This window comes from Pipistrellus kuhlii, unplaced genomic scaffold, assembly GCF_014108245.1.
Source record: "Pipistrellus kuhlii isolate mPipKuh1 unplaced genomic scaffold, mPipKuh1.p scaffold_m20_p_6, whole genome shotgun sequence".
Lineage (NCBI taxonomy): Eukaryota > Metazoa > Chordata > Mammalia > Chiroptera > Vespertilionidae > Pipistrellus > Pipistrellus kuhlii.
Window position 1 is genome coordinate 80,413,891 of NW_023425562.1, and position 26,357 is coordinate 80,440,247.

General features: G+C 51.9%; 1 protein-coding gene across 1 annotated transcript in view; it reads right to left on the reverse strand.

Moving 5' to 3' along the window:
* BMP7 (bone morphogenetic protein 7) overlaps positions 1 to 25,721 on the reverse strand; it is a 75,989-nt gene extending 50,268 nt beyond the window's left edge. Inside the window, exon 1 of the mRNA XM_036418748.2 lies at positions 24,758 to 25,721. Within this exon, the coding sequence (XP_036274641.1) occupies positions 24,758 to 25,175 (418 nt within the window). The 5' untranslated portion in view covers positions 25,176 to 25,721. The remainder of the gene's footprint in view (positions 1 to 24,757) is intronic.
* Positions 25,722 to 26,357: the final 636 nt, after the last annotated feature.

Genomic DNA, 26,357 nt, shown 5'->3' on the forward strand with positions numbered 1-26,357 from the left:
GGTCTAGTGATGATGCATGTCCAACATGCATATCTTCTCTCCCTTCCTGCACCCAAGAGAGGCATCACTAAACAATCACATCACTCTCTGCTTCTACCTGGCACTCGGGTAGCCACTACTAATCCTGGCTGCCCCAGAAAATGGCATACTTTTCATCCCTGCTCCGGACTACTGAGACATGAAATGGACAGAAAATGAAGCTAGACAGAAAATGGACAGAAGTCAACACTGGTCAGATGCAAGCGTTTGAATCAGGGCGAGGACTAGAGAAGGACGCACCCTGCTAGCTGGAGTGCCTAGTAGGAGTAACGCCACCAATGGGTGTAAATACTGCAGGAACACTCTCAGGGGAGGTAGGAGGAAAGAAAACACGGGTAGTTGCAGAAGGTTAGACTTGAGTGACCTGTGAGCAACCCAAGTAATAAACTGAACACCTGACAAGAGAGAGATCTGAACCCTGGCAAGAAAGTTCAAGTTTGGGACCATGGAACTGGGCTTATGGTCAAGTTTTATGGGAAAAAATGCATAATGAGAAAGGCGAGCACAGCCATGGCCTGACCTCGAGGGCTTCAGGGGAGGTGGAGAACACGCCACCGGAAGAACTTGGCCCGGGGAAGGAGCAGGACTGCGGACAGGTGAAGTAAGATGACCAGATGGCGGCCAGATTCAGACATACAGGGCCAGGAGGCCAGCCACTGGATTGGTCATCGGCAGCTCACAGGCCTCAGGCAGTAGCCCTCCTGGGGCCTCGGGGCAGAAAACACACCAGCAGAGTGAGGTCGGCCACTCGTGGACGGGAGGCCTGAGGAGAAGGGGACCGGGCAGCACAGAGCTGCTCTTCTGGCCGGGGCGAGGGTGAGTCAATAAATGGTTAAATAACCAGCTTCATGGTCCAGCAGCTCCTTCCAAAGCTGTGTGGTTTTCAGAAAAGGACTGGTTAACCTCCCGACATGTGGTCTGCCCCAGAGATGCCGCGAGGCTATGAGATGGCACCAAATGCTTTCTGCGCACAGGCTGGCTTTCCAGGTAAGAACAGCGTTAGCGCTCGCTCCTTGCTCGGAGCCTGGTGTCCGTGGCTCAGACCAGACAAGGAGCGTTCTCTGTTCTCACAGTATTGCCAGTCCCCTCGCTAAAATCCCTAAAACCCCTTCCGTGAGGACGGAGCTCTGGGAACCACAGCACAGCCAGAAGCTAGACACGAGTTTTAAAGGATCTTTAACAGCTGAAGACCCCTACCCATTTCACTCAGACTCTTCCCACCCAGACTCCTTCCCTTTTCCTACAGGAATGCGATTCATCCAGAAGGTTCCTCATTCACTAGCAGGAATTCACAGGAGCTGATGTCACCAAGGCTGCTCAGAGGCGATGTTCGGCCTGAGGCTTTGGGATGGGAAATTCGATGATGCACTCACTCACTCACTCACTCACAGGTTTAGGCGGCAAGATGAAGGGGTGTGAAAGGGGCCAGAGGCCGCCGTAAACTAGAGCAGACATAGCTCCTTGCAGGGGAAATGTCTCCACGACAGACGCGGACGCACCGTGTGCACAGCGGCTCCCAAGCCCAGAGAAGGGAGCCTCGCATACCCGTTTAGAATGGTAGATGCTGCCAAGACATTTCCTGTCTCCTTGCACCCTGTGTACTCAACAACAGGTATTTGGGGAGCACCCCATGATGGGTGTAGGGGACCCCCAGCTGTCCTGCTATAGGACACAAGCTGATAAAAAGCCCAGTTACCTATCTAACCCCCAAACCAGGTAGCAGCCACATAATGTAAAATCAACTATCTTAATCATTCTTAAGCGTACAGTTGAGTAGTGTTGTGTACATTCACGGTGTGGTGCAACCAATATCCAGAACTCTTAATCTGGCAAAACCGAAAGTCTGTCCCCATTACACAAGTCCCCACTCCCCGTCACCCCCGGCCCCAGGGAACCCCCATTCTACTTGGTCTCTATGAGTAATTGGAATCACACAATATTCGTTCTTTTGTGGCTGACTTATTTCACTCAGCATAATGTCTTCAAGGTTCTCTCAGGTTGTAGCCTGTCAGAATTTCTTTCCCAAGCTGAACACTATTTTACGTATGGATGGACCTCGCTTTGTCCAGCCCGCCAGCCAGCCATGGACCCGTGGACCCTTGGGTGGCTTCCACCTGTTGGTTACTGTGGCTAGTGCTGCTAGGAACATGGATATGCAATATTTCTTTGAACCCTACTTTTAATGCTTTTGGATATAGGTCCAGAGGGGAATTGCTAGATTGTGTGGCCATTCTATTTGCAGTTTTTTGAGGAACTATCATACTGTTTTCCACGGAGGCTGCTTTGTTTTATTTGCCCACCAACAGCACACGGGGGCTCCACACCCTGACCTATGCTTGTTGTCCTCTCATGTTTTCCTGACAGCAGCCATCCGAGCGGGTGAGAGGTGGACAGCCCCTATGACGGGAGCCTTCCCACGGGCCAGGAAGCCTTATCCCAGGTCACACACACGATCTCCTCTAATCTTTATAACACCCCTGCTAGGAGGTAGCACATACATCATGTCCATTTTACAGATGAGAACACTGAGACTCGGAGAGGTAAAGTCACTTGCCCATGGCCATACAGCTTCTCTGAATGGTTTTCAGCACTTGGCCACACTCTCCCTCAAACCGGGAACCACCTTGACCCTGTAGCTATAACTATAAAGACAATTAAATAAGGATAGCTCTGAAGTATACCAAACTCTTGTCACACATAACATAGACACTCTTTTTTTAATCTTCACCTGAGGATATGTTTTTATTGATTTGAGAAAGAGAGGAAGGGAGAGGGAGCGAGAGAAACAAACATTGATCCGCTGCCTCCGCTGCCCCCGACTGAGGACTGAGGCCCCAACATGAGTATGTGCCCTGACCAGAAATCGAACCCACGGCCCTGGATGCATGGGATAGCACTCCAGCCAACTGAGCCACGTGGGCCAGGGCTGTGGTCACAACATTAATCTCCTTCGAAACCGGACCCAGAGGCTGCAGACGGCATCCCGCTCAGGCCCCTCTCTGGTTTGCAAATGCTGCTCTGGCCCAACGCCAGAGGCACCCTTACGCAAGGCTGACAGCTTGAAGATTTTGTAGCATTAGCCCACCTCCCCATCATACCTCCCAAGCCCCCCAAATCAGGGGGCAGGGCTCTCTCTGCCTGGCGGAGGGCACACAAGAGGCTTTGTCTCCCTGGCCCCTGAACTGCCGCTTCAGCTCTCGAACTTTCCACCAAATGCTTGGGCAGCCGGCAGGACCACCTGGAGTCCCAGGGAGAGGGTCTTCGGAGACCCCGGGTCCTTGTCAGAGGCGGGGGGCTGCAGGTGCGTAGGCAAGACCTCTGGCAGCCGGGCTTTTTGTCCTCGGCTTTGCAGGCTGCGCCGATGGGGGAGGGGCAGCGAGAATTACTGTACCGCAAGATTAAACACTTCAGTGTCAACATGTGTGCAGCGCTGCTCGAACAATGTTATCATTGTGAGCTGAGCGGACCGAAGGGTCTGGGCGATGGGGTGGGGAGAGGGAGGAAAGATGGGTTTAATTATCTCCAGGGCTGTAGCCAGTTGTTTGCCTAAAAAGACCCAGGCGCTCGCAGAGCTGAAAAGAAAAATGGGCTGTGAGTGTATGTCAATGTTTCCGACACGAACTCAGGGTGCCCCCCTTCACCCATGGGTGCTCCATCTGCTCAGCTGGAAGAGCTTTTTGCCCTGGGCCTCTCTGGGTCCCAATCCCATCCCTGGCTAATTGAAAACGAGGAAAAAGAGCGAAATCAGTTACTATTTTCAGCTAAACTAGCAATTGTCATCCAGGGGCAATTTTTCCTCCCCTCTCCCACTAGGGACGTGGGACAATGCCTGGATTCACTCGTGTGCTCCTGGCTGCTGTGGGCAGAGGCCAGGGACACTGCCTGGCATAGGACTGCGCCACCGTCAGCCACACCGAGACCAGAATCCCTGAGCTCACAGACAAACCGCGAGGGAGTCGGAAACCCTGGGTTTGGCCCCATCTGGGCTCTCAGCTGGCTGGGAGGGACCACAGGCTCACCAGCCTTCCGTTTTTCCTCCTATAACAAAGGGATGGGTTGAATTGGTCTGAAGTCCCCTTCCTCTTCTATTAGACTGTCTCCTATAAAGTTGCCAAGATCCTACTCATTTTGACCTACATATGGTTCAACCAAATACTTCTAAATATGAGTCCTGCATCTGTGCTGTCCACCATGGCAGCCACTAACCACATGTGTCTACTGAGCACTTGAAATGTGGCCGGTGTGGCTGGGAACTCGACACTTACATCTTATTTCAGCGTAATTAATTTAAAGTGAAGTGGCCGCATGCGGCCAGTGGCTCCCGCCCTGGACAGCAGATTCAGAACCCTTTCTGCATCACAGAAAGTTCTGTCTTTCAGCCCCGCACTACAGCATCAACGCACTGACATAAAGAAATGCACTGACATAAAGATGACATAAAAGCCTTATTGCCAACGAGCCTCTCGAAGATGTTCTCAGACACCGACCAGCAGCTTTTTCCTCCGAGAGAGCAAGTCCACAGAAGAAAGGAGAAGCGCATTCAGACTGGGCCCAGGATAGACACTGCCGGCTCCGTGGCTCTGGGTTCTGACTGTGACACAGGCGCAAGCGCCCTGCTGTCACAGGGCCATGTCACAGGAGCCTGCCACTGAGTGAATGACATCACGCTGGGTACTCATCAGACCTGCCAAGTTCAGGACGCAGGGCAGGGCGTTGCTCTGGGACAGGCCACTGTGGCCCCTTCCCCAGGCTGACATAGCGCCTTTCATTTCCTTCCTAGAACGTAATGCTCTCATTATGTTGTTGATTGGACTGTTGACCTGTATATTAACTGTCTTCTAGTTTTTAACTCCAAGAGAGTAAGACCTGAGCGAGGGCACAAACACAGGCTGGGGTGTGGGTCCCCACTCGACTGCCCGTGGTGCTAACGAGTTGCTCTCATCTGTAACACGGGAGGAGGGTAACAATGCTGACCTTGGTGGGTTGTCTGCCGGCGGTTCCAATTCAGTCCAGACCCCACCTGGAGAAGGCTAGCATCGAGAAGGCCCTTGGAGTGCTGGCATACCGACAGTCTAGAATAGGGGTGTCGAACTCAATCAGAGAAGGGGCCAAAATCTAAAATCCAGCCTAAATCGCGGGCCGAATGGTTTACTGAACAGTCATAAACTGTCATTGTGATGGAAATGCAGCGGAGTGCAGTGATGACAGCGCGGTGCGGGCCACACTGCAAGGCCTGGCGGGACGGATTTGGCCCGCGGGCCTTGTGTTTGACACATGTGGTCTAGAACGATGGTGACTATTGTTGCTGTGTTCTCCACTGCACCATCCACCACACTCTCTTGCCTGGCCCTGGGCAGGCTCTCAAGTACCTTAGTGAAGAGACTTTGGAAACATACCCTATGGCTCCCTCAGGAGGACAAAACTCCGTCTTGGCCTCACTCAGCTCCAGAAGCAGTAACGATGGGGCAGATGGACAGGGGGACCTACAGCGTGGGTTTGAACACAGGCTCTGCCAATCACCACCAGGGACGCAGGACTAGGTAACCCACCTCTGGGAGGTTCAGCCCCTCACCCCAATAAAATGAGGGCATTAATAGGCCCCAGGCAATGGGGCTATTGTGAGGATTTAAGGAGACAGAGGCTAGCACCCATGGGGCCCTGGGAGCAGCTGGAGGGTGAAAAGGACAGGAGGGTGTCTGCCCATACCTTCCCCCAAAGCAGCCAGAGCAGCCTCGGTCAGCTGGGCAGGCACAGCTGGTTTAAGGTACTTTAGAAGCAAATCAAATCAAATGAGAATTTATAATCCTTCCTGGGGTCTGGGTTCCATCAACCTAAACTCATTAGGCCTTGGCGGTGCAGGTGCAGCAAAGGAGGAGACTGTTCTGCGTTTCCTTCATGTCGGACCCCTGTCTCCCTTTCAAAGTAAGAGTCTTCAAGAGCCTCGTCCATTTCACATTCACATTTTAACAACCTGCACTTCTAACTCCCAAGCCGAACTACCAAAACACCCTCAAAATTGCTGTCCTATGAACCTACTTCTGCTAGAGGAAGCAGAACCTGAGATCAAGCCAACGATTTGTTTTGAAATTACATTCTGGGTCCCCTGCTGAATGTCACTAGTAGAGTTGCAAGCAGACTTCTGGTTCTAAATGAGGTCATCTTTCTGAATCATGGGAAGTGATTAGTGATTTAAGAGAATTCCTGTACAAAGGAACTTATATAAAGTTTGAAAACAGGCGAGACTGATCTATGCCATTGGAAGGCGGGACAATGGTCACCCTTGCGTGAGAGGGTGAGGGGATTCTGGGAGCTGGTCATGTTCAGTTTCTTGACCCAGGCACTGGCTACCCAGATGTGTTCACTTTGCAAAAATCCCTAACCGTTCTTGACTCGGGCACGGCTGGTACACACATTGTGCTTTAATAAACAGTTTCATTAACGGTGACTCTTGGCTGGCTTTCTCCATGTCCGGTCCTACCCCAGGCATCTTTGCCGCCATAGCTCCTCTTTTAGAGCAGGTGGCAATCTCTCTGGGGGAGAGACACCACCACTTTATCAATTTTAAGACATCTTGGCTTCAGAAGCACTGACAGTCAAAGAAATGGGAGGTTGTGCTTAAAGCTCGGAGCTGTAGAAGCTTTAGGAGGCTTCCTGCTGCCCTCAGGAGAAGGCTGTTCACTGACCTGCTCCAAACCCACTTTTCCTGGGGAGCAGTTTAGGACCAAGTCTAAGAGGGAGGGATCAGTAACTAAACCTTCAAATTCAAATACACTCTCTGGCCAGCTACTTTGGGCCAGCTACTCACATCTCTGAGTTCCGTTTTCTGGTCTACAAAATAGAGGGGTAGTAATATCGGGTCTAGTAATAATTAATGTCGTTTTTAAACATTTGTTTAAAATCTTGCTTGGCGTTGACTTGTATTGACATAACCTTCAAACACGTGGTATCTACAGAACGTGTGAAGTGCAATCAACAAGTTTTGCTTGAAAAAGTTTGTGTTTGGTTTGGTTTTTGTTGCAAAACTAGGGCTAAGAAGATGGCGGATGAAGAGCATATTCGGCACTGCATGCTTTACGAGTTCCAATTAGGAAGAAAAGCAAGTGAGGCTGCAAAAAACATCTGTAGTGCTCTTGGTCAAGATGCAGTTAGAGCCAGAAAATGCCAGCGTTGGTTTGAGAAATTTCGCGAGGGAAATTTTTCGTTAGATGACAAGAGTGGTCGAGGCCGTGTGTCCAATTTTGATCAAGAAGCTCTTCAAGCTCTTTTGGTGCAAAATCCTCAAATTACCCAACAAGAGCTTGCGACAACTTTAAATTGTTCACAAAAAACAATTTCCAATCAATTGCGTGCACTTGGCAAAGTCCAAAAGTTTGGAAAATGGGTTCCTCATGAGTTGACCGACAAAAACCGTAATCAAAGAGTCACAATTTGCAGTTAGCTCCTCTCTCGTCAAAACCGTTTGCCGTTTTTAGAGCAAATTGTTACCAGAGATGAACAATGGGTGCTGTATGTTAATTTGAAAAGGCGGCCTCAATGGTTGGACAAAAATGAGGCTCCGCAGCCCACGCCAAAACCTGACTTGCATGAGAAAAAAGTGATGTTGTGTGTTTGGTGGAATTTTAAAGGAATTCTTCATTATGAACTTTTACCATCTAACCAAACCATTACAAGTGCAGTGTATAGTGCCCAATTGGAAAGGTTAGCCCAAGCTTTAAGAGAAAAAGAACCCGTGCTGATTAATCGGAAGGGCCTAATTCTTCACCACGATAACGCACGACCGCAAACTGCAAGAATCACTGCTGAAAAACTGCGCCAGTTGGAATGGGAAGTTCTCCCTCAACCTGCATATTCTCCTGATATTGCCCCTTCCGATTACCATTTGTTTCGTTCTTTGCAAAACTTTCTTCTTGGAAAAAAGTTTAATAATGAAGAATGCCTCAAAAATGCATTGACCGAATTTTTTGCATCAAAATCACAAGAATTTTACAACAGAGGGATTAAAATGCTTCCTGAGCGTTGGGCACAAGTAGTAGAAAACAACGGCAACTATATTGTTGATTAAATTTTGTTGTATTGTTTAAATAAATTCAATTTTAAAAAGTATTAGAAAACGACATTAATTATTACTAGACCTAATAGTCTCCACCTGAGTGGTTGTCATGGAAATTATCATTATAATGGCTAACATAGGTACAATTGAATAGTAGGTATAGCCCCCCAACCCAGCTACCAGGGGCTGGAGGCTGACTTTCAGCAACCTTGTTTATGTAGCATCATCTATCTTCGACCCAGCTGACTGACGAATGAGTGTGTGAGTTGAGCTGCATAAGAGTCTCTCTCCAGGAACTCTAGTTGGGTGCAGTAGCTCAACCATGTCAACTTTCAAAATTCAACTTTCTTCTACCTTTTTGCTCTGCTATTGTCTGCACATTGACATTTAACCTTTAGGCTTGCTGCCTCATGGTCCCAAGATGCCTGCCATGGCTCCAAACGTCACAGAACCACAGTCAAGGCAGGAAAGGGGGGGAAGGATAGAGAGTTCTGTTTGCTCAGCTGTCACTCATCGGGAAGCAAAATATTCCTCAGAGCCTCCTCCCACCCCATCTACCCCTAGCAGATGTCTCACTGGTTGGAACAGCAGCCATGGTCACCCCAACCTGCAAGGGCAGCTGGGAAAGCAGGTCTGTGGCCAGCCAGCCAGAGGTAACTGCGTGGGTGTGGATGGCCACCTTCCCAAAAGGCAGGGCAGCGGAGGAGCCAGTGAAGCGAGAGCTAAGAGGGAAGCTGTGAGTGCAGAGCTGAGGGATGTGGAGAGAACAACCTGGATTCCCTAAGGACCGTCTAGTTGCTGATGAGTCCTTTCTCAAGGCTTGGGGTATGTTAATTCCCTTTTGTGTTTCCTCCTTAAACTAGTTTGAGCATATTTCTTTTGCCCACAGCCAAAGAATTCTGTTACATGTACTTTGGTTCACACCAAACTCACACTGCCCAGAAACAACAACTGAGAACAGCTTCTCCCCCCTCACCCTCCGACCACCATCTCTTCCAACCAGTGGGCCTAAGGAGAAGCAGACGCTCCCACTTCAGTGTCTTTTGCAAACAGGCCTAGGTACCCCACGTGCCCAAGACTACTCGCTGGGACAGTTCTCCCAGCTGTCAGGGCACCTGCAAGGCACAGCCAGGCCAGGCCTTGCCGCCAAGGAGCTCTCCACCCTTGGCGAGCAAAGACGCAGATTTTTAGAATGCCTTGAGTATCATGATCTGTTCATCCTCTACCCATAGGGAAACAGGAGCCACCTGCCCCACAAGCAGAACTCGGACCAAGTCCCACCCCGGCCTAGGCTTCCTCCCAGGGGACAATGATTCCTGACCTGCTCAGGTCACTTCCAAGAACTTCTGCCTCTTATCTACGGCGATCAGGAGGGTTCTATAGATAAAATACAGTTTGTTTTCAGCAAACAATTGGCCCTTGGCTGGAGTCCCAGTGCTTCAAAGTTAGGATTAAAGTTGTAACTTCTTACAGGTTTGAGCTTAAAGAGAAATTAAAGTCTCTACGTGGGCTGCAGAGGGCACACCACCAACCTCACAAGGATTCACACTGGCACACTTCTCTGGACACTTTGGCTACTAGAATAGGGCCTCCATTTATCTGGGTGTATAGTTGAGCAAAATCATATGTGTGAATAACTCCTATAACTCCAACTGCAGACCATGTAGAGGACAGCAACAAAGAGAGAGAGGAATAATGTGCCGTCTGAATGTGACTGCCCAGCAACCACTGCCAACACACTTTCCCTCACCCGCCTCCCACTGCCGTGGCCAGAGGCCAGTTTCAAACCTTCCCATCTTCCCTTGCAGCAAGACCTGGTCTTATGAGCCAGTCTGGGACTTAAGGAGAAGTCTTCCAAAGAACTTCTAGGAAACCAGGAGATGGTCAAGCGTGGAGAGGTCACTGGACCCGTCCCTTTCTCCTGCCTTAATTGTGAGACTGTATGAGGAAGTGATGTCTGGGGCTGCAGCAGCCGCCTTGCCACCATGAGGTAAGAGGCATGAGGAATTCCAGCATGTTGGAGGGAAGATGGAAAGATCATGGATACCTGGGTGATATCACTGGGCTGCTAACCCAAACTTGCAATCACCTCCCTGAAGACTTGCTGTTGCCGGAAATAATGGCACGATTTTAGTGCTTAGGCAGGGGTGCTGTGACTGAGAACAAGTCCTAAATGAGGCATCATTCCTCTCCACAGAAGCAGGGGGCAGGCTTTAGGAGGTATATATCTAGCAGCATCTCCTGTCCCTGAGTGTGGTGCTAGTGCTTCAAGATAAATGTTTTGGTATAATATGGGCCCTAAATGTAAGCCAATTATTTAATCTCACATGCAATGGAAGAAGAGGTAATCTACCCCAATGCTGGAAGAGAAACCAGCAACAAGGACTTACCATCAGAGACAGAAAGTGTCTATGCCCAACATGACAGCATCCTCAGGGATACCAAAGGTAATTTTCACTGTCCCCATTTTCTGTCCTCTCCCCACAGAAGGGACCACTGCACATCACACTTTTTTTTTTTCAAGTGCCCAGGCCTCTTGTCAAAATCTATCATAGGAGCTGAGTAAATAACATAAACACAATTTTTTAATGCAAAGCTACTTAGGGAAATGCATGGGCCCAAACCGGACGGAAGAGGGGCCTACAGCCATCCCCAATGGTTTGCAACTGGCACACTATCGGGACATCAGGCAAGAGTCATTGTCACGATCACAGAAGGACTTGGAAAAGACTCTGCAGCCAGGTGGGGCCCCAAAGGGAGCCTCCATTTACAAGAGCTCCCTACCATTATCTCATTCATCTCCGCTGCCCTGAGCCACTCTACATTAACGGGACATTGCTGTAGACTGAATTACGTCCTCCCCAAATGCATGTGTCGAACCCCTGCTCCCGACATGGTAGCATTTGGAGAAGAGGCCTTTGGGAGATACTCCTGGGTTGAGATGAGGTCGTGAGGGTGGACCGTCCAGGATGGAATTAGTGTCCTTTTAAGAAGAGGAGGAGGTGAGAGCCCCTCTCCCATGTGAGGACGTATGAGAGAAGGTGCCTGCAAGCCAGGGAGAGAAATAGAACCGGCTGCTGGGACCCTGATCTTGGACTTCCAGCCCCCAGAACGGTGAGAAATAGATGTCGGTTGGTCAGCCCACCCCAGCGAGGGTGTTTTGTTATGGCAGCCTGAGCTGACTGACCGAGGCCCAGAGCATTTAGGGACCTGCAGTGCTTGCCTGAGGTCACACACCAGTGACCTGAGACTCAAAGCCAGACCTGATGTCCACAAAACTGGGCAAGTGACATGTCATCCCTGAGTCTGTTTCCTCACATAAAAATAAATGTGGGAATCACGCATGGGTGAGTCCGTGATTAACGAGAAGAAATGTCAGGTGTCCACATGAAAGCGGGGCATCAGAAATGCTACCCTACAAAGTCTGACCAACAGAGCTCAGGAAAGAGAGAGACAGAGAACAAGTCACTGTGACTGGCTGATGGATTGCCTTTAAAAGGAGGCCAGCCCACAGTCAAGTGTCTGACTCTGCGGGGTTGTTTGTGCTCTCATCTGGCAGGCACTCAGAGGTCCTGATGGTGAGCTGTTTCCTTAAACCCCGCGTTGATGAACACGATGCTCAGCAGCATGAGGCAGCATTCTAGAAGGGCAGGATTCGTAAGAAGAAAACCTGCTTTGTCTCAAGCCCAGTCAACATAGCTGGGCTTCCCACTTCAGCAGGGGTATCAGCCTAACCCAAACCCCTGCTCTGGTCCCGGAGTAAGCGGACAGTGCATCCCCCACCCCGCCCCCCACCTCAGGATGCCAAAAGCTGCACTTGGGACCCACATGGGGAGGCCAGCTTCAGTGGCCTGGCAAATGAGTGTCTGCCAGCAGCCTGATGCCCTGCGGGCACTGTCCTCAGCTCTCCTCCTGCCTCTGCACAGGGACCCTCCCAGAAGCCCAGGATGCAGGCAGCGAGATGAATCCGGCGGAGGAAATGGCACCCAGAGCTCACTAACCTGCCCAGGTCTGTAGCAGACAAGTAGCAGAGGTGGGATTTCGACTCACATGGTCTGACCAGAGCCAGTCTTATCACCACCTGACATGTTTCGGGAGAATGTTTTGCAAACACGACACGGGTGGGGGCTGCTGGGTCGAAGCCAGCTGAGGACGAGCCAGCCGTGCAAAGCGCTCCGTGGCCTCTACGGGATTCACAGCATACGCCCCGCGTTACGGCGCAGAGATGTCTCAGAGGAGGGTTCTGTTTAAGTCAGTGTCTTCAGTCTGGAAGCTTCTGTGGACATTCATGAGGACAGAGGGCATGTGTGTGTCACTGCAGAGGGGCAAAGGGGGAGATGCAGCCCCCTTCCCCAGGTAGACGGCACAGACCACAGAAAGCAGGGGTCGGCCAACCTGGACCCTGGGCCACACACTGAATATTCTAGCCTCTGGAACAGCTCCCTGTCCTGGCCGCGTGCAAGTGCCCAGAGACTGCATGTCCCATAAAGCTTTACAGACACCGGAACTGGAATTCCATCTCATGTTCACGTTATTCAATATATTTCTTTCGATTATCTACCATCCTCTAAAAATGTAAACACACTTCTCACTCACAGGCTGTACAGAAGCAGACAGAAGGCTGGACCAGCCCAGGCTCCCCAGCTCTAAGCAGCTCCTCTGCCCACCCTCCCCCTTCCCCCCAACAAGTTACCTGCCCAGAGAGGGGAGCAGGGCAGAGAGGGACGTTTGCCCTGTTTCCCGCTGAGGACGGTTGGGGAGATAGAAGAGGGCCCAGGTTTCAGGGTGTTCTTGGTAGTCTTTGGCGTCAGGGGCGAAAGTCGCTGTAGAAATGCTTCAATTCCCAGGAGACGAAGCAGATCTTTAGATGTGCCTCCATCTTTGTCTCCAGGGAGTTTCCCAGGCGGGCAGAGCTCTGTTCCCGGGAGAGGGCTCACGTTTTGATTGCAATCTCGCTTCCTCTCAACCGGAAAACAGCCCCTTGGTCTAGAATGGCCGCCATGGGCCAGTGGGTCTGAGCAAAGACTCTCAAATCAGTTTCCAAGTTGGAGAGAAGTTACCCTAAACCACTAGTTTCCACGAGGGGGTGCGGCGGGGGGGGATCGGGTGCCCAGGGGGGCATTTGGCCCTGTCTAGCAACATTGTGGTAGCCACAGCTTGAGGGAGGGCGCCACTGGCATCCGGTGGGCAGAGGCCCAGATGTGGCTGATGGTCCCCGAATACACAGGGAGGCCCACAGCTGGGAACTGGCTGGCTGAGCGTCAGTGGTAACACCCCTAAAAGGGGCACTGCAAGCTCCTAGGGTGTGAGTCACGAGACACACAGAGACCTCTGGGTCCCCTCCCCCCGATACATTAAGACAAGGAGGTGCTCAGGGTTTGAGTAGGTATACGCAAGTAGCTTCATTTATTGTTTCCTCCTAAAGGAAATGACCAACCAGGGCCTCTGCCCTATAAACATTTACTAGCCCGGGAAGGTTTGGAGGCCCCACTGCCATTTTTAAGGGCTTCTCTCTAGGCAAATGCTAGGGCAGATCCGGCAGAAAATGGAACCTGGGAGGGGGGAAGATGGTGGGGCATTTTACGAAGTTCGGGACCAAGAGGAAACTGAAAGGCCTGAAACGACCCCCGGCCCCCTCTCTCACACTCATAAACAGTGACTGCTTTATCCCGGGCTCCTTCTGAACAGAGACGGGGTTTAAAGGTCTCAGGGCGCTGGCGGGGCTGGCTGGCTGCGGCCGGGCATGTCGGTGGCTATGGACCAACATGTGACTGGCCTTTGGGGTACGGCACCCTGAACTCACTCTAGGACTAGCTCTGGGCTCCCAGCTCAGAAACGGGGCATCACCGACAGCCACCCCCTCAGCAGGAGGGTGTTCTCGTTCACTGGGACTTGGGGAAATGTCCTCGCAGAGAACGCAGAGAACACTGACAAACATCAGGCATCCACAGCTGAGAATGAACAAAGGTTCACAGAGTGGGTGCTTTCTTTCTTCTAAATAAACCTGATTTTAGAATAACCTTAGATTTACAGAAAAACGCAAAGATAGCACAGAGTTCACTCTCACCATGTTCTCCCCAATGTACCCTGGGGAGACTTGCCAAAGCGAAGGTAGTAACAGCGCGTCACTATGAACCAAACTCTAGATTTTCCTGGATCGCCCCAGCTTTCCATGGATGTTCTTGTCCAGGACTCTACCCTGCACTTCCCAATGAGAAAACTTGACAGGAACACTCGGAATTTATTTCAAATGTCACCCCAACCCCATCCCTTTCCTGCCTCCTGGAGGCAGCTGGGGTGAGTCCCGCTGCCCACATTTCCATGGGTTCATGTGTGTGAACCCACAAACCACACCCAGTATTATTTAGGGCCTTGTGTGTGTGTGTGTGTTCAGACCCTAAACATCCTCCTGGAAATTGCTTTCTCCCTGGACATTCTGTTTGAGTCTACGTTAATACTTTTTTTATTTTTTTTAAAGTCCTCACATTCCATCCTGGTTTATTACAAATGGAGAAGTGAATTTATTTCTCCATCCCCCTGACCGTTGGTGATTTTGTGCTATTACAAACAATATGCAATATTTATTCTGTGCAGGTGGCAGTGTCTTGAGGAACTGCTGTTAAAATATCCATCTCTGGTTGCCCCTGGGATTTCCCCACGTAGGAGCCCCAGTACATGGCACTCGAGGCCCTCTGCCCTGACGGTGATATGTAAGCCTTAGACACCGAGGAGAGGGTGGTTATAAGCAGGTGGACAATGAAACAGAAAGGTCTGACCTGCTCATCTTCCCCTTACTCTTCAGGGCTCCAAACCACGAAGCTGAGATCCAGGGCTCAGCGTCTATTTGGTACTCATGGCCGCTCTCCTTGTGGCCCCTACCCCATCGCAATGCACAATGCCTCTCTTCGTTCAGCAGAGCTGGGTTCGAATGCCGACCCCACGTTACTACTACAGAAAGGCCTCCACTCAACCCTCCCCTTTTCCACGGGAACTATTCCCACAATGCACTTAGATAAGGAAGGATAAATTCAGTCTCTGGCTTCAGCCATGCACGGTCCTGCCTGGACCAGGAAGCGCCTCTGAGGCCCGGGAAGAAGGCAGCTCTCCCATTCAGGGCGAGACTTGGGCCACACACGCGCCAGCCAGGCCCAGCACCTCTCCGGCGGGACCAGAGTCAGGCTCCATAATTCTCCGGGTAGTGAACCCCGCAAACCAAAGCTAAAGCTTGCTTTTGCTGAAAGACAAATCCTAAAGAGGTGAGTCATTTTACAAGTGGGACCGGAGAGAAGTGGTTATTCTTGCTGAACCACGTGAATACCTCAGTGACGTGGGAGCTTCTACAAACACTGGTCTCCAAAATGGGGTGCAAGCACTTGGGGGGGGGGGGGAGACATTACACTTACAACTAGGTAGACTTTAAGAACTGATGGACATCAGGAAAGAGGGAAATGTACTAGCCGAGCCTCAACAACAATCTGCATAACTGGAGGATGAGATTAAAAATAAGGATCTTCTTTCAGTAACAATGGCTCCCTGGTTCCATGTCCACTCTTCATCCAGCCTTCACCTGTGATGGTGTGGTGGTCCCAGTGCCATTTCCCAGGTTCTTTCTGGTGCTCCCTTCCCAAGCAAGGGGTGGAATTGTAACCTCCTACCCACCTTGGGCCAGGATTGACCATGTGACTAGCTATCACCAATGAAATGTGAGCACAAGTGTTGGGTCACTTCCTGGTGGAGATCTGAAAGCCCCAGGCACAACTCACACACTCATTTTCTTCTGGCACCGTATAGTGACATGCAAAAGGGTGACAGCTCCATCAACCTGGGAACTTGGAGCCATAATTTAACATAAGAGAACAACAAACCTACTGAGTTTTAAGATTGTGGGGTTTTATTACGACAGAATCCATCCATTTGTGTGGACCAGGCAAGTGAAGGACTAAAACGACAGACCTTTAGCTCACTGATCCCAAACTGCTGAACCACGAGGATCAAATTACATCACACTGAAATTTTAGTGACAGCAAAACTAGTTAAATGTGTCTCATTAACCAGAATTAAAATGTTGTGTTAATGATCAGTTAGTTAAAATGTATATTAGGGAACATAAGAATTTTGGGTTGTTAGTTGGGAGGAGGAAAAATGGCAATGGATGGAGATTTGACTTGGGGTGGTGAACACACAATTACAGTGCATACATGATGTGCTGTAGAATTATATATAATGTTGTTAAACAGTGTCACCCCAATAAATTCAAGTTAAAAAATAGTTTCGGATTGTTTTTATCTTAAGTGCTTCCTAGTTAAATTGATGTTTCAATCTTTGTTTTATATAATACTAACTATCCTAAACCAATAGTTACATGATTTATTCCTATTTAGGGTATGTACTCAAAAATTTATTAGTGGGGCCCTGGCTGGGTAACTCAGTTGATTAGAATATTGTCCAGATAAGCCAAGATTGTGAGTCCGATCCCCAGTCAGGACACATACAAGAATCAATCAATAAATGCATGAATACGTGTAACAACAGATCAATATTTCTCCCTCTCTCTCCTATCCTCCCCCCTTCTCTCCCTCCCTTCCTCTTACTCTCTACAATTAAGAAAAAAAAAAAATTTACACTTGATCTTAGCCAAAAGGCCGAGAAGCGATAAGAAAAAGAAAAAAAAAATTGCCAAAACCGATTTGGCTCAGTCAGTGGTAGAGCGTCGGTCTGTGGATCGAAAGGTCCCAGGTTCGATTCCGGTCAAGGGCATGTACCTTGGTTGCGGGCACATCCCCGGTAGGGGGTGTGCAAGAGGCAGCTGGTCCATGTTTCTCTCTCATTGACATTTCTAGCTCTCTCTCTCCCTTCCTCTCTATAAAAAATCAATAAAATATATTTTTTTAAAAAATTTTAGGTAAATTATATTTTAAAAAATGTATTAGTGGGGATGCAAAGTTAAAAATATTTAGCAAATATTTCTTAGCACATTTTCACCTCATTCACATACACACGCAGCCACTGTTTGGGCCTCTCCCCTCCATGAGAATCCTTCAAGGCAGTGCTAGGGCAGGCGAGTAACGATGTCTGTAAAAACAGTCAAGAAAAAAGTCCTTTATCAGAAGCCAAAACACAAGTCATGGAAACCACAGAGTAACTCGCCTGCTGTTGTGTGTGTGTGTTCAATTGCCGGGCAGATGAGCAGGAGGACCATTGAAGGACCATCAGAGGCTACCTGTCATGCTACATGCTTAGATTTTTTTTTTTTTAACTACATGAAAGCAAGACAGAGGCTGCTGCTACAAGACAGTACAGGCCTAACTCCAATGCTTAAAAGCATGCAAGTCCTCGATGTTGGAAACAGTGCAATTTTTTATTCACAGCCAAATTTAATTAAGCCTGACAACAAAAGATGGAAACTTGAAAGCTACTCTGGGGAGATAAAGATGTGAAAGAATAGCACGTGACCTCAAAGATGCAGGGAAACCTCATACTCGCTAAGTCAGATTTTTCAAACAGCATAGAAGGAGCTGGAGGGGAAGCCTTGGGTGAGGAAGGCCACCCCTCGTCTCGGGCCCCGGAGGAGGGCTCTGCCTACTCCGGTCTCCAGAGGCTTCTAAGACACTCAACCCATTCGGACCCTGTCGCAGCCTGACCGCAGCGGGGGAGGGGCCGCCTTGCACCTGCTCCCATAAAATGGGGAAGTTGTGCTGTTCTGTTAATGAATGCTTTGGGCTTGTCACTCCCTTGAAGGAAAAGACAATTTGTACTTTGACCATTTTCCAGAAAAGGGTGGGAAGAAATACTTCAGTAATGTGTTTTGTTTTGTTTTTAAATTAAAGTTTTTTATTTGGGAATAATTTTTGATTTAGAGAAAGGTTGCAAGATAGTACAAAGAGTTCCTTTATAGTCAGCACTCACTCAAGTTTCAGTTTCCCAAGCAGTAAAAATTTTAAATAGCCATAGATGCTAAAATCGAGAGAGTTAGCGTTACCTTCTCCTTACCCTCCTATAAGTTTGATGTGCTCATTCCGATCTCATTGCTCTCTGAAAGAGGGAAACGCGTGCTCATTTGGGGCCATTCTCTTGACATCTTTAAGATAACGTGGGTGGTTGGATCTCAGTATTTATTATAAGATTAAGTACTTAAAAAAAAATGAAATTTGGCCTTAGCCAGTTCACTCAATGGATAGAGCGTCGACCTGTGGATTGAAGGGTCCCGGGTCAAGGGCACACACACCTCGGTTGCATGCTCCATCCCCAGCCCTGGTCAGGGCACGTGCAGGAGGAAACCAATCGATGTGTTTCTCTCACATCAACATTTCTCTCCATGGGTCTCTCCCTCTCCCTTCCACTCCCTCTAAAAGTCAATGGGAAAAAATATCCTCGGGTGACAATTAACAAAAAGACAACAACAAAAAGCAAGGAACCAAACTCAGAGATGTTAAGTCACTTGCTCAAGGTCACACAGTCAACATGCAGCCCTAGTGGGAGCAGACACGTGGGGTTAAACTGTGTCTAAAGAGAATGGGAGTGGACGCCGTGCCACTCACCCTTGCCAAGTCACACCCTCTGCTGTCACCGGGAACTTCCGTTACACGGCAGTAAAGCCCCCAGCCCCCACTCCATATATCATACAGAATTAGCTGCAAAGTGTCAGGAAACTTGGCCCGGCAGCCCCCAGCATCAGCGAGGGCTGGGAGCCTTCACTGTGAAGCCCTTTATAGAAAGCCGCAGTTGGCAGCCCCGCCGCCGGCATGGGAACAAATTAACATTGGCATTCCAAACACAGGAAAGGAAGGAAATTGGAAACACAGTTTATACTTGGCCAGCCCTTTGAAATACTGTACCATGCTACCGACATCAATTAATGAAAAGCAGGGTTGTGCTGAGAGGCTCTGGTTTGGAAATGCATTAACACACGTTAAACATGTTTGTACAGGAACCGGATTATAAGCACCCTGGCTCCAAAACAATAAAGCAATTACCCTAAAACTGGTGCTCTCTGAGTTGTCATTAATTCGATCCACTCCACGCGGATCAGCAAAGGCTTTGCGCTGCTCCCCACCATGCCTTCCAACGCAGATGCTGGAAGGACGGCCTTGCACACGAGGCTCAGGGTTGCACATTAGTAAGTGTCACACGCCCCTCTCTCCTCGTGCCCCCCCCCCAATCATAAACACCCGCGCCGGGAGGGGGTGGCACCCAGCGGCAGCCCAGGTCCCCATCCGCCCTGCCCTTGGCCATGGGGTCCGCGCAGCTTCCCACTGGTGAAGGTTAGCTACAGAGTATCTGTTCCATATTAAGAAATACCAAATCACGCATTTGTCAGATATTATTTGTCAAATGCCATTTGCTGCAAAACCCGGAATTTTGCAGCTGAGCACACGGCTCGTACTGGGCGGTTCACGTTATCCCCACAGTCGGGCTCGGGGTGGCGTGCAGCGCGGGAGCCCTTCCCATACCCTGTTCCCGCACCTGGGAAGCAGAGCATCTGAGGCTCCACGGAAACGAGGTGCTGTGCCTGAGCCACCCGTGCAAAGGAGCCGGCGTGCTGGGAGGACAGATGCAAAACAACCGGAGCGGCGAGGGCCCGCTTCCCAATTTTGCAAGAGCGCTTAAGGGAAAAGATTTTAGATACAGCGTGAGTGAATCTCAACGTGTCTGGCTGACAATGAAAGAGTCGGCTGGTTTCTTGCAAGACTAGCATCCTCAGGCGCTTCACCGGGAGCCATCCCCACCTGCATCGGCATCCAGGCTCAGAAGCCGCCCTGCCCCCTGGCCTGGCCCCGGTGACATCACCCCGCAGCTCCATGCTGATCTGGGATCCATCAAGTCCGGGCAATTTGGGTGTGTAAAGCTAAATGTGTTATCATTTTCACCACACATTAACAGTTTCTATGTAAATATTGGTATTTCCTCACCCCATGAAGGCGAGAGGAGGCAAATGACACCGGCACGTTTGGTTTAAACTAATTAAAAGCAGAGGGTCATGCAATTCAATATATTGATTTTACCAGTGGGACTTAAATCTTCTATAATAAGTGTACACAGCTGCAGGGCTCTCCCACCACCACACTTTAAAGGCTAATCCTCACATTCCTCCTGACAATGCATGACAGGCCCCACCGTCCCTGCCTGTGCCCTCGCCCCAGCGACACTGCCAGAACGCATTAAGGCGAAGCGCGCCAGCGACCTGCCCAAGGCACAGCCCCCAGCCAGGTCTGAGGAGCCGTGGTGAGAGAACGAACATGGCCAGGCCTTTGGTGCAAAGGACTCTCCATTCAAAATATCAGCTGGTTAGACCGACGGGCAGGCTGGGGAAGGGTGGGGGCTGGGGGAGTGTTAGGACACGCTGATTCTTGCCATGGGCCAAATATGACCTTACCCGATAGGGGGAGAAATTAAAGTAATGGGGGTGATCAATCAACTCAGATGGACTCTCCCCGGGATGAAGTCATCACTTGTCTCTGAGTTCACGGCCATGTGATGCGCGCTCACATCGCAGGCATTCCGGTGGTCAGGGCCCCGAGCGCCAGCTGTGTTTATCTCAGCGGAGGCTGAGCGCCTGCTCCCCGGCAGAAGGCCCCGCGCTGGAGCTGCATCCCAGAGGCAGTTTCTTCTCTCCACGCGTTCCCGGGCTGCCCTGAAATCCGTCTGTATCTGGGGCCACCTCCTCTACCCCTTCCGCGGGCCACTCCCCAGCCGAATGACAAGCCCGGGATAAAAACTAAAAATAGCCGCCCAAGCTGGCATCCGGGGCTCTGCCTTAACCTGCTTCGGTTCCAGAGGAGACATACAAAGATCAAAAAAGTTCAAATCTGGGTCACATATATCCTAGGGAGAAGGGAGCGGGGGGGAAAGATCTTTGATTTATAGAAGCAGGAAAATGAGGTTTGAAAGAAGTGATTTTGAAAGGGTTACTAAAAACACAGCTGTTGGTGCACTCCTCGAGCGGAGACTCTGCAGAAAGAGAGAAGGAAGGAAGGGAAAGCCTGGGTGACATCTATATTAACCTCTGGCTGCTTCCCAGCGGGGCCGGCGCTCCGAGTGCTGGAATGTGGACCAGCCCCTTCCAAATCTTAACACAAGCCAGGTTACAGCTGCACAGCCCGCAGCCCGCTCCCTTCCCGGAGCACTCCCTGAAGGAAATTTTTAAACTGTAACAGAATCTTTTTCTAATACTCTACAGTGGTAGGGCCTGTTCTTAAGGGGCAAAAGGAGAGATCTTAATGCCAAACACTTGTCAACAAAAAGGACAGCCAGATGGTACAAAGGAAAAGGCAAACAGCAAGGCCTCTTGCTGCTCCTCGGCTGTGTTCACAAAAGCCACTTTTATACACCGGGTCCAATAATGATAGGTTTCCAACTTTCTCTCTCTCTCTCTCTCTCTCTTTTTTTTTTTTTCTTTCTAACTTAGCTTCAAAGATTAAACGAAGTTGGTTGCTTCATAGGCTGGAACCAGAGATAAACATGCATTGCACACCCCTCATGCGGCTTCTTTAGAAGTTTCCAGAAGAAGCTGCTGAGTTTCTACCAAGAAAGAATGGGGCTGGGGGGAGGGGCCAAGGTATCTGGGGATTCGTCTACAGGGTTCACATGGCCTGGGGACCATTTAGCAGAGGGTAGCCTGTTTTGAATTCCAAAAATTAAGGCTACACAGAGGGGCTGGGGGCTTGTTAATCCAAACCAGTTTACAAATCTCGCCTTTGAACTTAAGGGGCCCAGGAGTCTCTGTCCCGCGGCTCCGCCAGCATGGCACTGGGCTTTACTGTTCGGGCTGGTCTTTGTCATGAGGTGCGGTCTGAAGTCCTCATTCTTAGCACCTGGTTTTGTCATAAATTCTCCTCTGGTTCCCTCTTTAGTTTAGATCCCAATCAGCCTGGCAAAGAGCTTGAATTCCGAGGACTTATAGGAACAAAAACCAGTTTGGCTACAGAGAGGAGGAGGAACAAATTCACCAGGTCTGCAAAAGCCTTCAGAATGCAGGCAGAGGTCTCGGGCCCTGCAGGGCAGCGGGCGATCAGTGCGGGGAGGAGGGTGGTGAGGAGTCAGCTGCTCCTCAGGATCTCCACCAACGGCCTCTCAAGCCCCCCAGGTTCCCTGCATGGTCACCAGCCGTGGTGTGATATGGATGAGTGACATTTTCTCACTCTGAGGTAAAGTGTGAGACTAAACACATCTTTAGAAAACATCCGATCAATATGATTTGCAATCCAAAAGAAATCATGTGCTTTCTCAGCAAACTCAGCTTCCAGGCACGGTTCCTACGTGCGCCACCCCCCCCCCCCCACCTCGCCCTCAACCCCAACCCCAACCCACTCCCACACCCAAGCGGCTCCTGGGGAGGAATTCCAGGACCAACAGAATGGAAGAGACAGGCAGTTTATCCCTGTGCAGAGCAGAAATAGGTCAACCTTAGAAGCATCGACAGATGAGTCTTGCCAAACTGCAGTCCGGGTCTTCACCCAACTAATTTCTTTAAGTTTTAGGGACACAGAGAGAAAGAAAACAAGGTCAGCGCGCCCTGTTACAAAGCTACTCGCCATCTAATTTGGAGTGATGTTCCAGAAAGCAAAACCTGAGAAAGTCAGGACTGTCCCACACAACCCAAAGCCAGCCCGGCTGATTAAGAGGCTCAGACAAGCCGGTCTTTGTCCTTTCAAGATGAAAGAAACGGGACTAAGGGGGTTGAAAGGTGTGTGTACAACCAGAGGAGGAAAACCACCCAGGCCTGGCCTTCCCAAACAAGCTCCAGCTTGCTCCCACCATCAAGGGGAGCAAACAGCCCTGCCCCAAGATCCCCAGGGGCACCCAGTTGGCAACCTAGTCCTTCTCCAATGAGGGGGTGGGGTGCCCAGGTCTGGCCCTGCTACTGGGTACTTTCTGCACAGGTTTTGCAAAGCCAGGGCTTACAAATACCTTTTTAATGGCCCCAGCCGGGTGTCTGAAGGCAGCCGCTGGGACCTGCTGCATCCACTGGGAGTCCCTGCACCCAGGAGAACACAGAAGGGGATGCCATAAATCCCGGCCGGAGCAAGGGGCCTGGTTACCCCGACTTCAGAACAGCTACACGACTCTGCTTTATTTTACTTATTTACTTGTATTTGGAATTTCTTCCTTAGTTTCTGGTATAAGTCATAAATACACATTTCAAAAAAATCACACAGACACAAGGGCAGACAATGGAAGATCAAACCTCAGCTTATACTCCCTAAGCCCCAGCCCCAGCTCTGCCCCCATCCCCACCCCCACCCCACCACCCCAGTAAAATCTATTTCCAGTTCCTGGCGTCTTCTTCCAGTGGGAAGGGATGATATACAAGCACATTATGTAACCCCACTGATCTGCACCTTGCTTTTTTCCACCTCATACATCTTGGAGATTGTCTTAAATTAGGACATATGGCGCTGCCTCCTTCTAACAGGCTGCTTAATATAATTTAAACTTTCTTGAAATTATTTTGGCATCTAAACCTCCCGCCCCTCGCTCGCGGGGACTCGTTTCACTGTTTGACTTTTGGCTGTTATTAAGGACAGACAATGGTATTCCGAGAACCCCCGGGGCCTTATCTAAAGGGGCAAGCATTAAGGTGGAACCCCGCTTCCCCCAGCCCTCCATCCACTCCCCCAGGGCACGGCGGGGGGCTCGAGTATCATTATTTTCATGTTGACACAGCGCCCCTGGGCGTGAGTTTGATGTCTTGACTCTGTTCGGGTTTTCGCAGCAAGTTACACATGTAGAATGAAAGCGGCTCAGGAAACAGCGCTCTCGGGGCGTGTTATCTCGGAAACCAAATATTTGATCATCAGCCCTACGGAGCGCTGCCGAGGGGTTAGTTTGAGCAGGTCTGGGGAGTGTGCGCGCACAGAAGGAGGAGCCGGCGCCGCCGCAGCTCCAGCTCCAGCCCCGGGTCTCCCGGGCCGTCGCGGCTCCGGTCCGGAGCCGGGTCCCCGGCCGCCCCGGGCAGCGTCTGCTCGGAGATCCCGCGCCATCCAATCGCCCAAAGTCGTGGTTTGCCCGCCACATGTGATAAACGCTGAAAATGGGTCCTGCCCTCCCGGGACCTATCATTAAATATTTAAAATAGAAAGCTCGCAATGACAACGTTTCTCCCCCAGCTCCAGCCCGGAGAACGGAAAGCGAGGGAGCGTCGGCGGCCGGGAGAGGGGCCCCGAGGCGCTCCGGGCGCGCGGCGGGAGGGGCGGGCGCTCCGCGGGCCGACAGGTAGGGTAGGGCTTGCCACGGCGAGGAAGGGGGCGCGCCGCCCGCGATGCCGGGGCCGGGCGGGACTGGAGGGCTCGGAGCGGGCGGAAGGCGGCTCCGCCGAGCGGGGCCCTTTAAATCCAGGTAGCGCGGGCCGCTGGCCCGGCCGCTCACATGACCGCCCCGCGCTTTGAACTGCACCGCGGCCGCCTGGCGCCTCCAGCCCCGGAGGTACCGCCGCCAGCTTAACCCGAAGGAGCCTGCGGACCAGTCGTCCTTCTCTCCCCCAAACTCCTACCGGCCAAAAGGGCCTGGCTCGCCATACCTGGCACGCACCGCGTGAGGTCTACAGGGACCCGGGGGTAGGAGAATCTACGATCTGCAAAAGGCCGGGGGAAAGATGGGGGGGGGGGGTGAGAAGTGACCCCCTCTCCTCCCCGTTCCAAAGCGCCTCCGGGCCGGCCTGCTCGCACTCACCTAGGTTGACGAAGCTCATGACCATGTCGGCGTCGGTGAGGAAGTGGCTGTCTTGCAGGCTGGCTAGAGGGGGGCCCTGCGTGCTGAAGACCGCCTTGTAGGGATAGGAGAAGCCCTGGCCGTCGGGCCCGCCGCCCTCCTCCACCGCCATGGCATTGTACAGGTCCAGCATGAACATGGGCGCCGAGTTGTGCTTGCCCTGGAGGTGGGGGCGCGGGCGGTGGGGTAAGCCCAAGATGGAGAGGATCTCGCGCTGCATCTCCCGCCGCTCCTGGCTGCGCAGACTCCGGTGGATGAAGCTGGAGTGCACCTCGTTGTCCAGGCTGAAGTCGGCCAGGGCGGAGCGCAGCAGGAACAGGGGCGCCCAGAGCGCCACGAAGCTGTGAGGCGCCGCGGCGCGCGGCGAGCGCACGTGCATCGCGCCGGCTGGACGCGCGGCCCGGGCTCCGGGCGCCCGGCACCGGGGCCCGCGCCGCCCCAGGTGGCGGAGGGAGCAGGCGGCGGTCCCCGCCGCTCGGTCACTTGCGGCAGACGGGTCCCGCGGCGCCCGCGCCGGACATGGCCCCTCCCCGCCCCCCTGTTCTCAGCCCGGATCCCCTCCCCCGGCTCGGCGCTGGCCCTGGGGCCCCACGCCCCGCACTCGCCCGGGCGCACCGAACGGCTTGGAAACCGGCTGGAGCGAGGAGCAGCGAGGAGGCGGGCACGGGTGGGAGGAGCAGCCAGCAACCCTAGGAGCGGGTGAGCGAGCGCCGGGGAGGCGGCGAGGCGGCGGCGGGCGAGCGCTCCTTTTCCCGCTCCTCTCGCGCTCCAGCCCTCGGGCGGCGGCGAACCTCCCTCTTTCCCACTCCAGCGCCGAGAGCAGGGGCCCCAGGTCGCTCTCCAGGGCCCGCGTGCCCTTGATCGCTGGAGAAGCCGCCTCGGGAGCCCCAGAGTGGTACGCGCTGGGGCCTGAGAGAAGGAGGAGGAGGAGGAGGAGGAGGAGGAGGAGGACGGGCTTCCAGGGGCCCCTCCCGCGCCCGCGGCCTCCCACCTGCCCTCGGCCCCGCCCTCCCCCCCAGCTGCGCCCAATGGGTTCATTCATTCCTTCTGGAGCGCTCTACAAATATTTACCGAGTGCCCCCGGGGTGCCCAGCGCCGGGCCCGGCGCCACGGGGGTGCGGAGGAAAGAATCCGGGCTGGCCCTCTCCTCTCCGCGCCAGCAGTCTGCGCGGACCGTGGGATTCAGACCGTGGTGGAACGAGCTGGGGGAGTGTGGGTGGTGCGCTGATCTGTGAAGGCTCCCCAAAGGAGGGATCCGCCAGCCCTTAGATGCTGTGCCCCCAGGTACTCCACTCTGACCCCTCAGATGTCTCTCCTACTGGTCACGTTTGTCTTTGCTCTTGCCATTCTCTCCGCCAAGAATCCCCTCCTACCCTGATTCCTCCCCCACTACCTTCATCAGTACTTAGCTGGCCCTCCTCCAGGTGCCACTCAGGTGCCACTTCCTCCCAAAGACCAGCACAGACAGCTAAGGTCACTTCCCTGCTCATTCCCACACACTTGTTTTATTTTCTGTAACTCCTCCCACCATCTGGAATTACTGCTTGAGTTATCCGTGCTT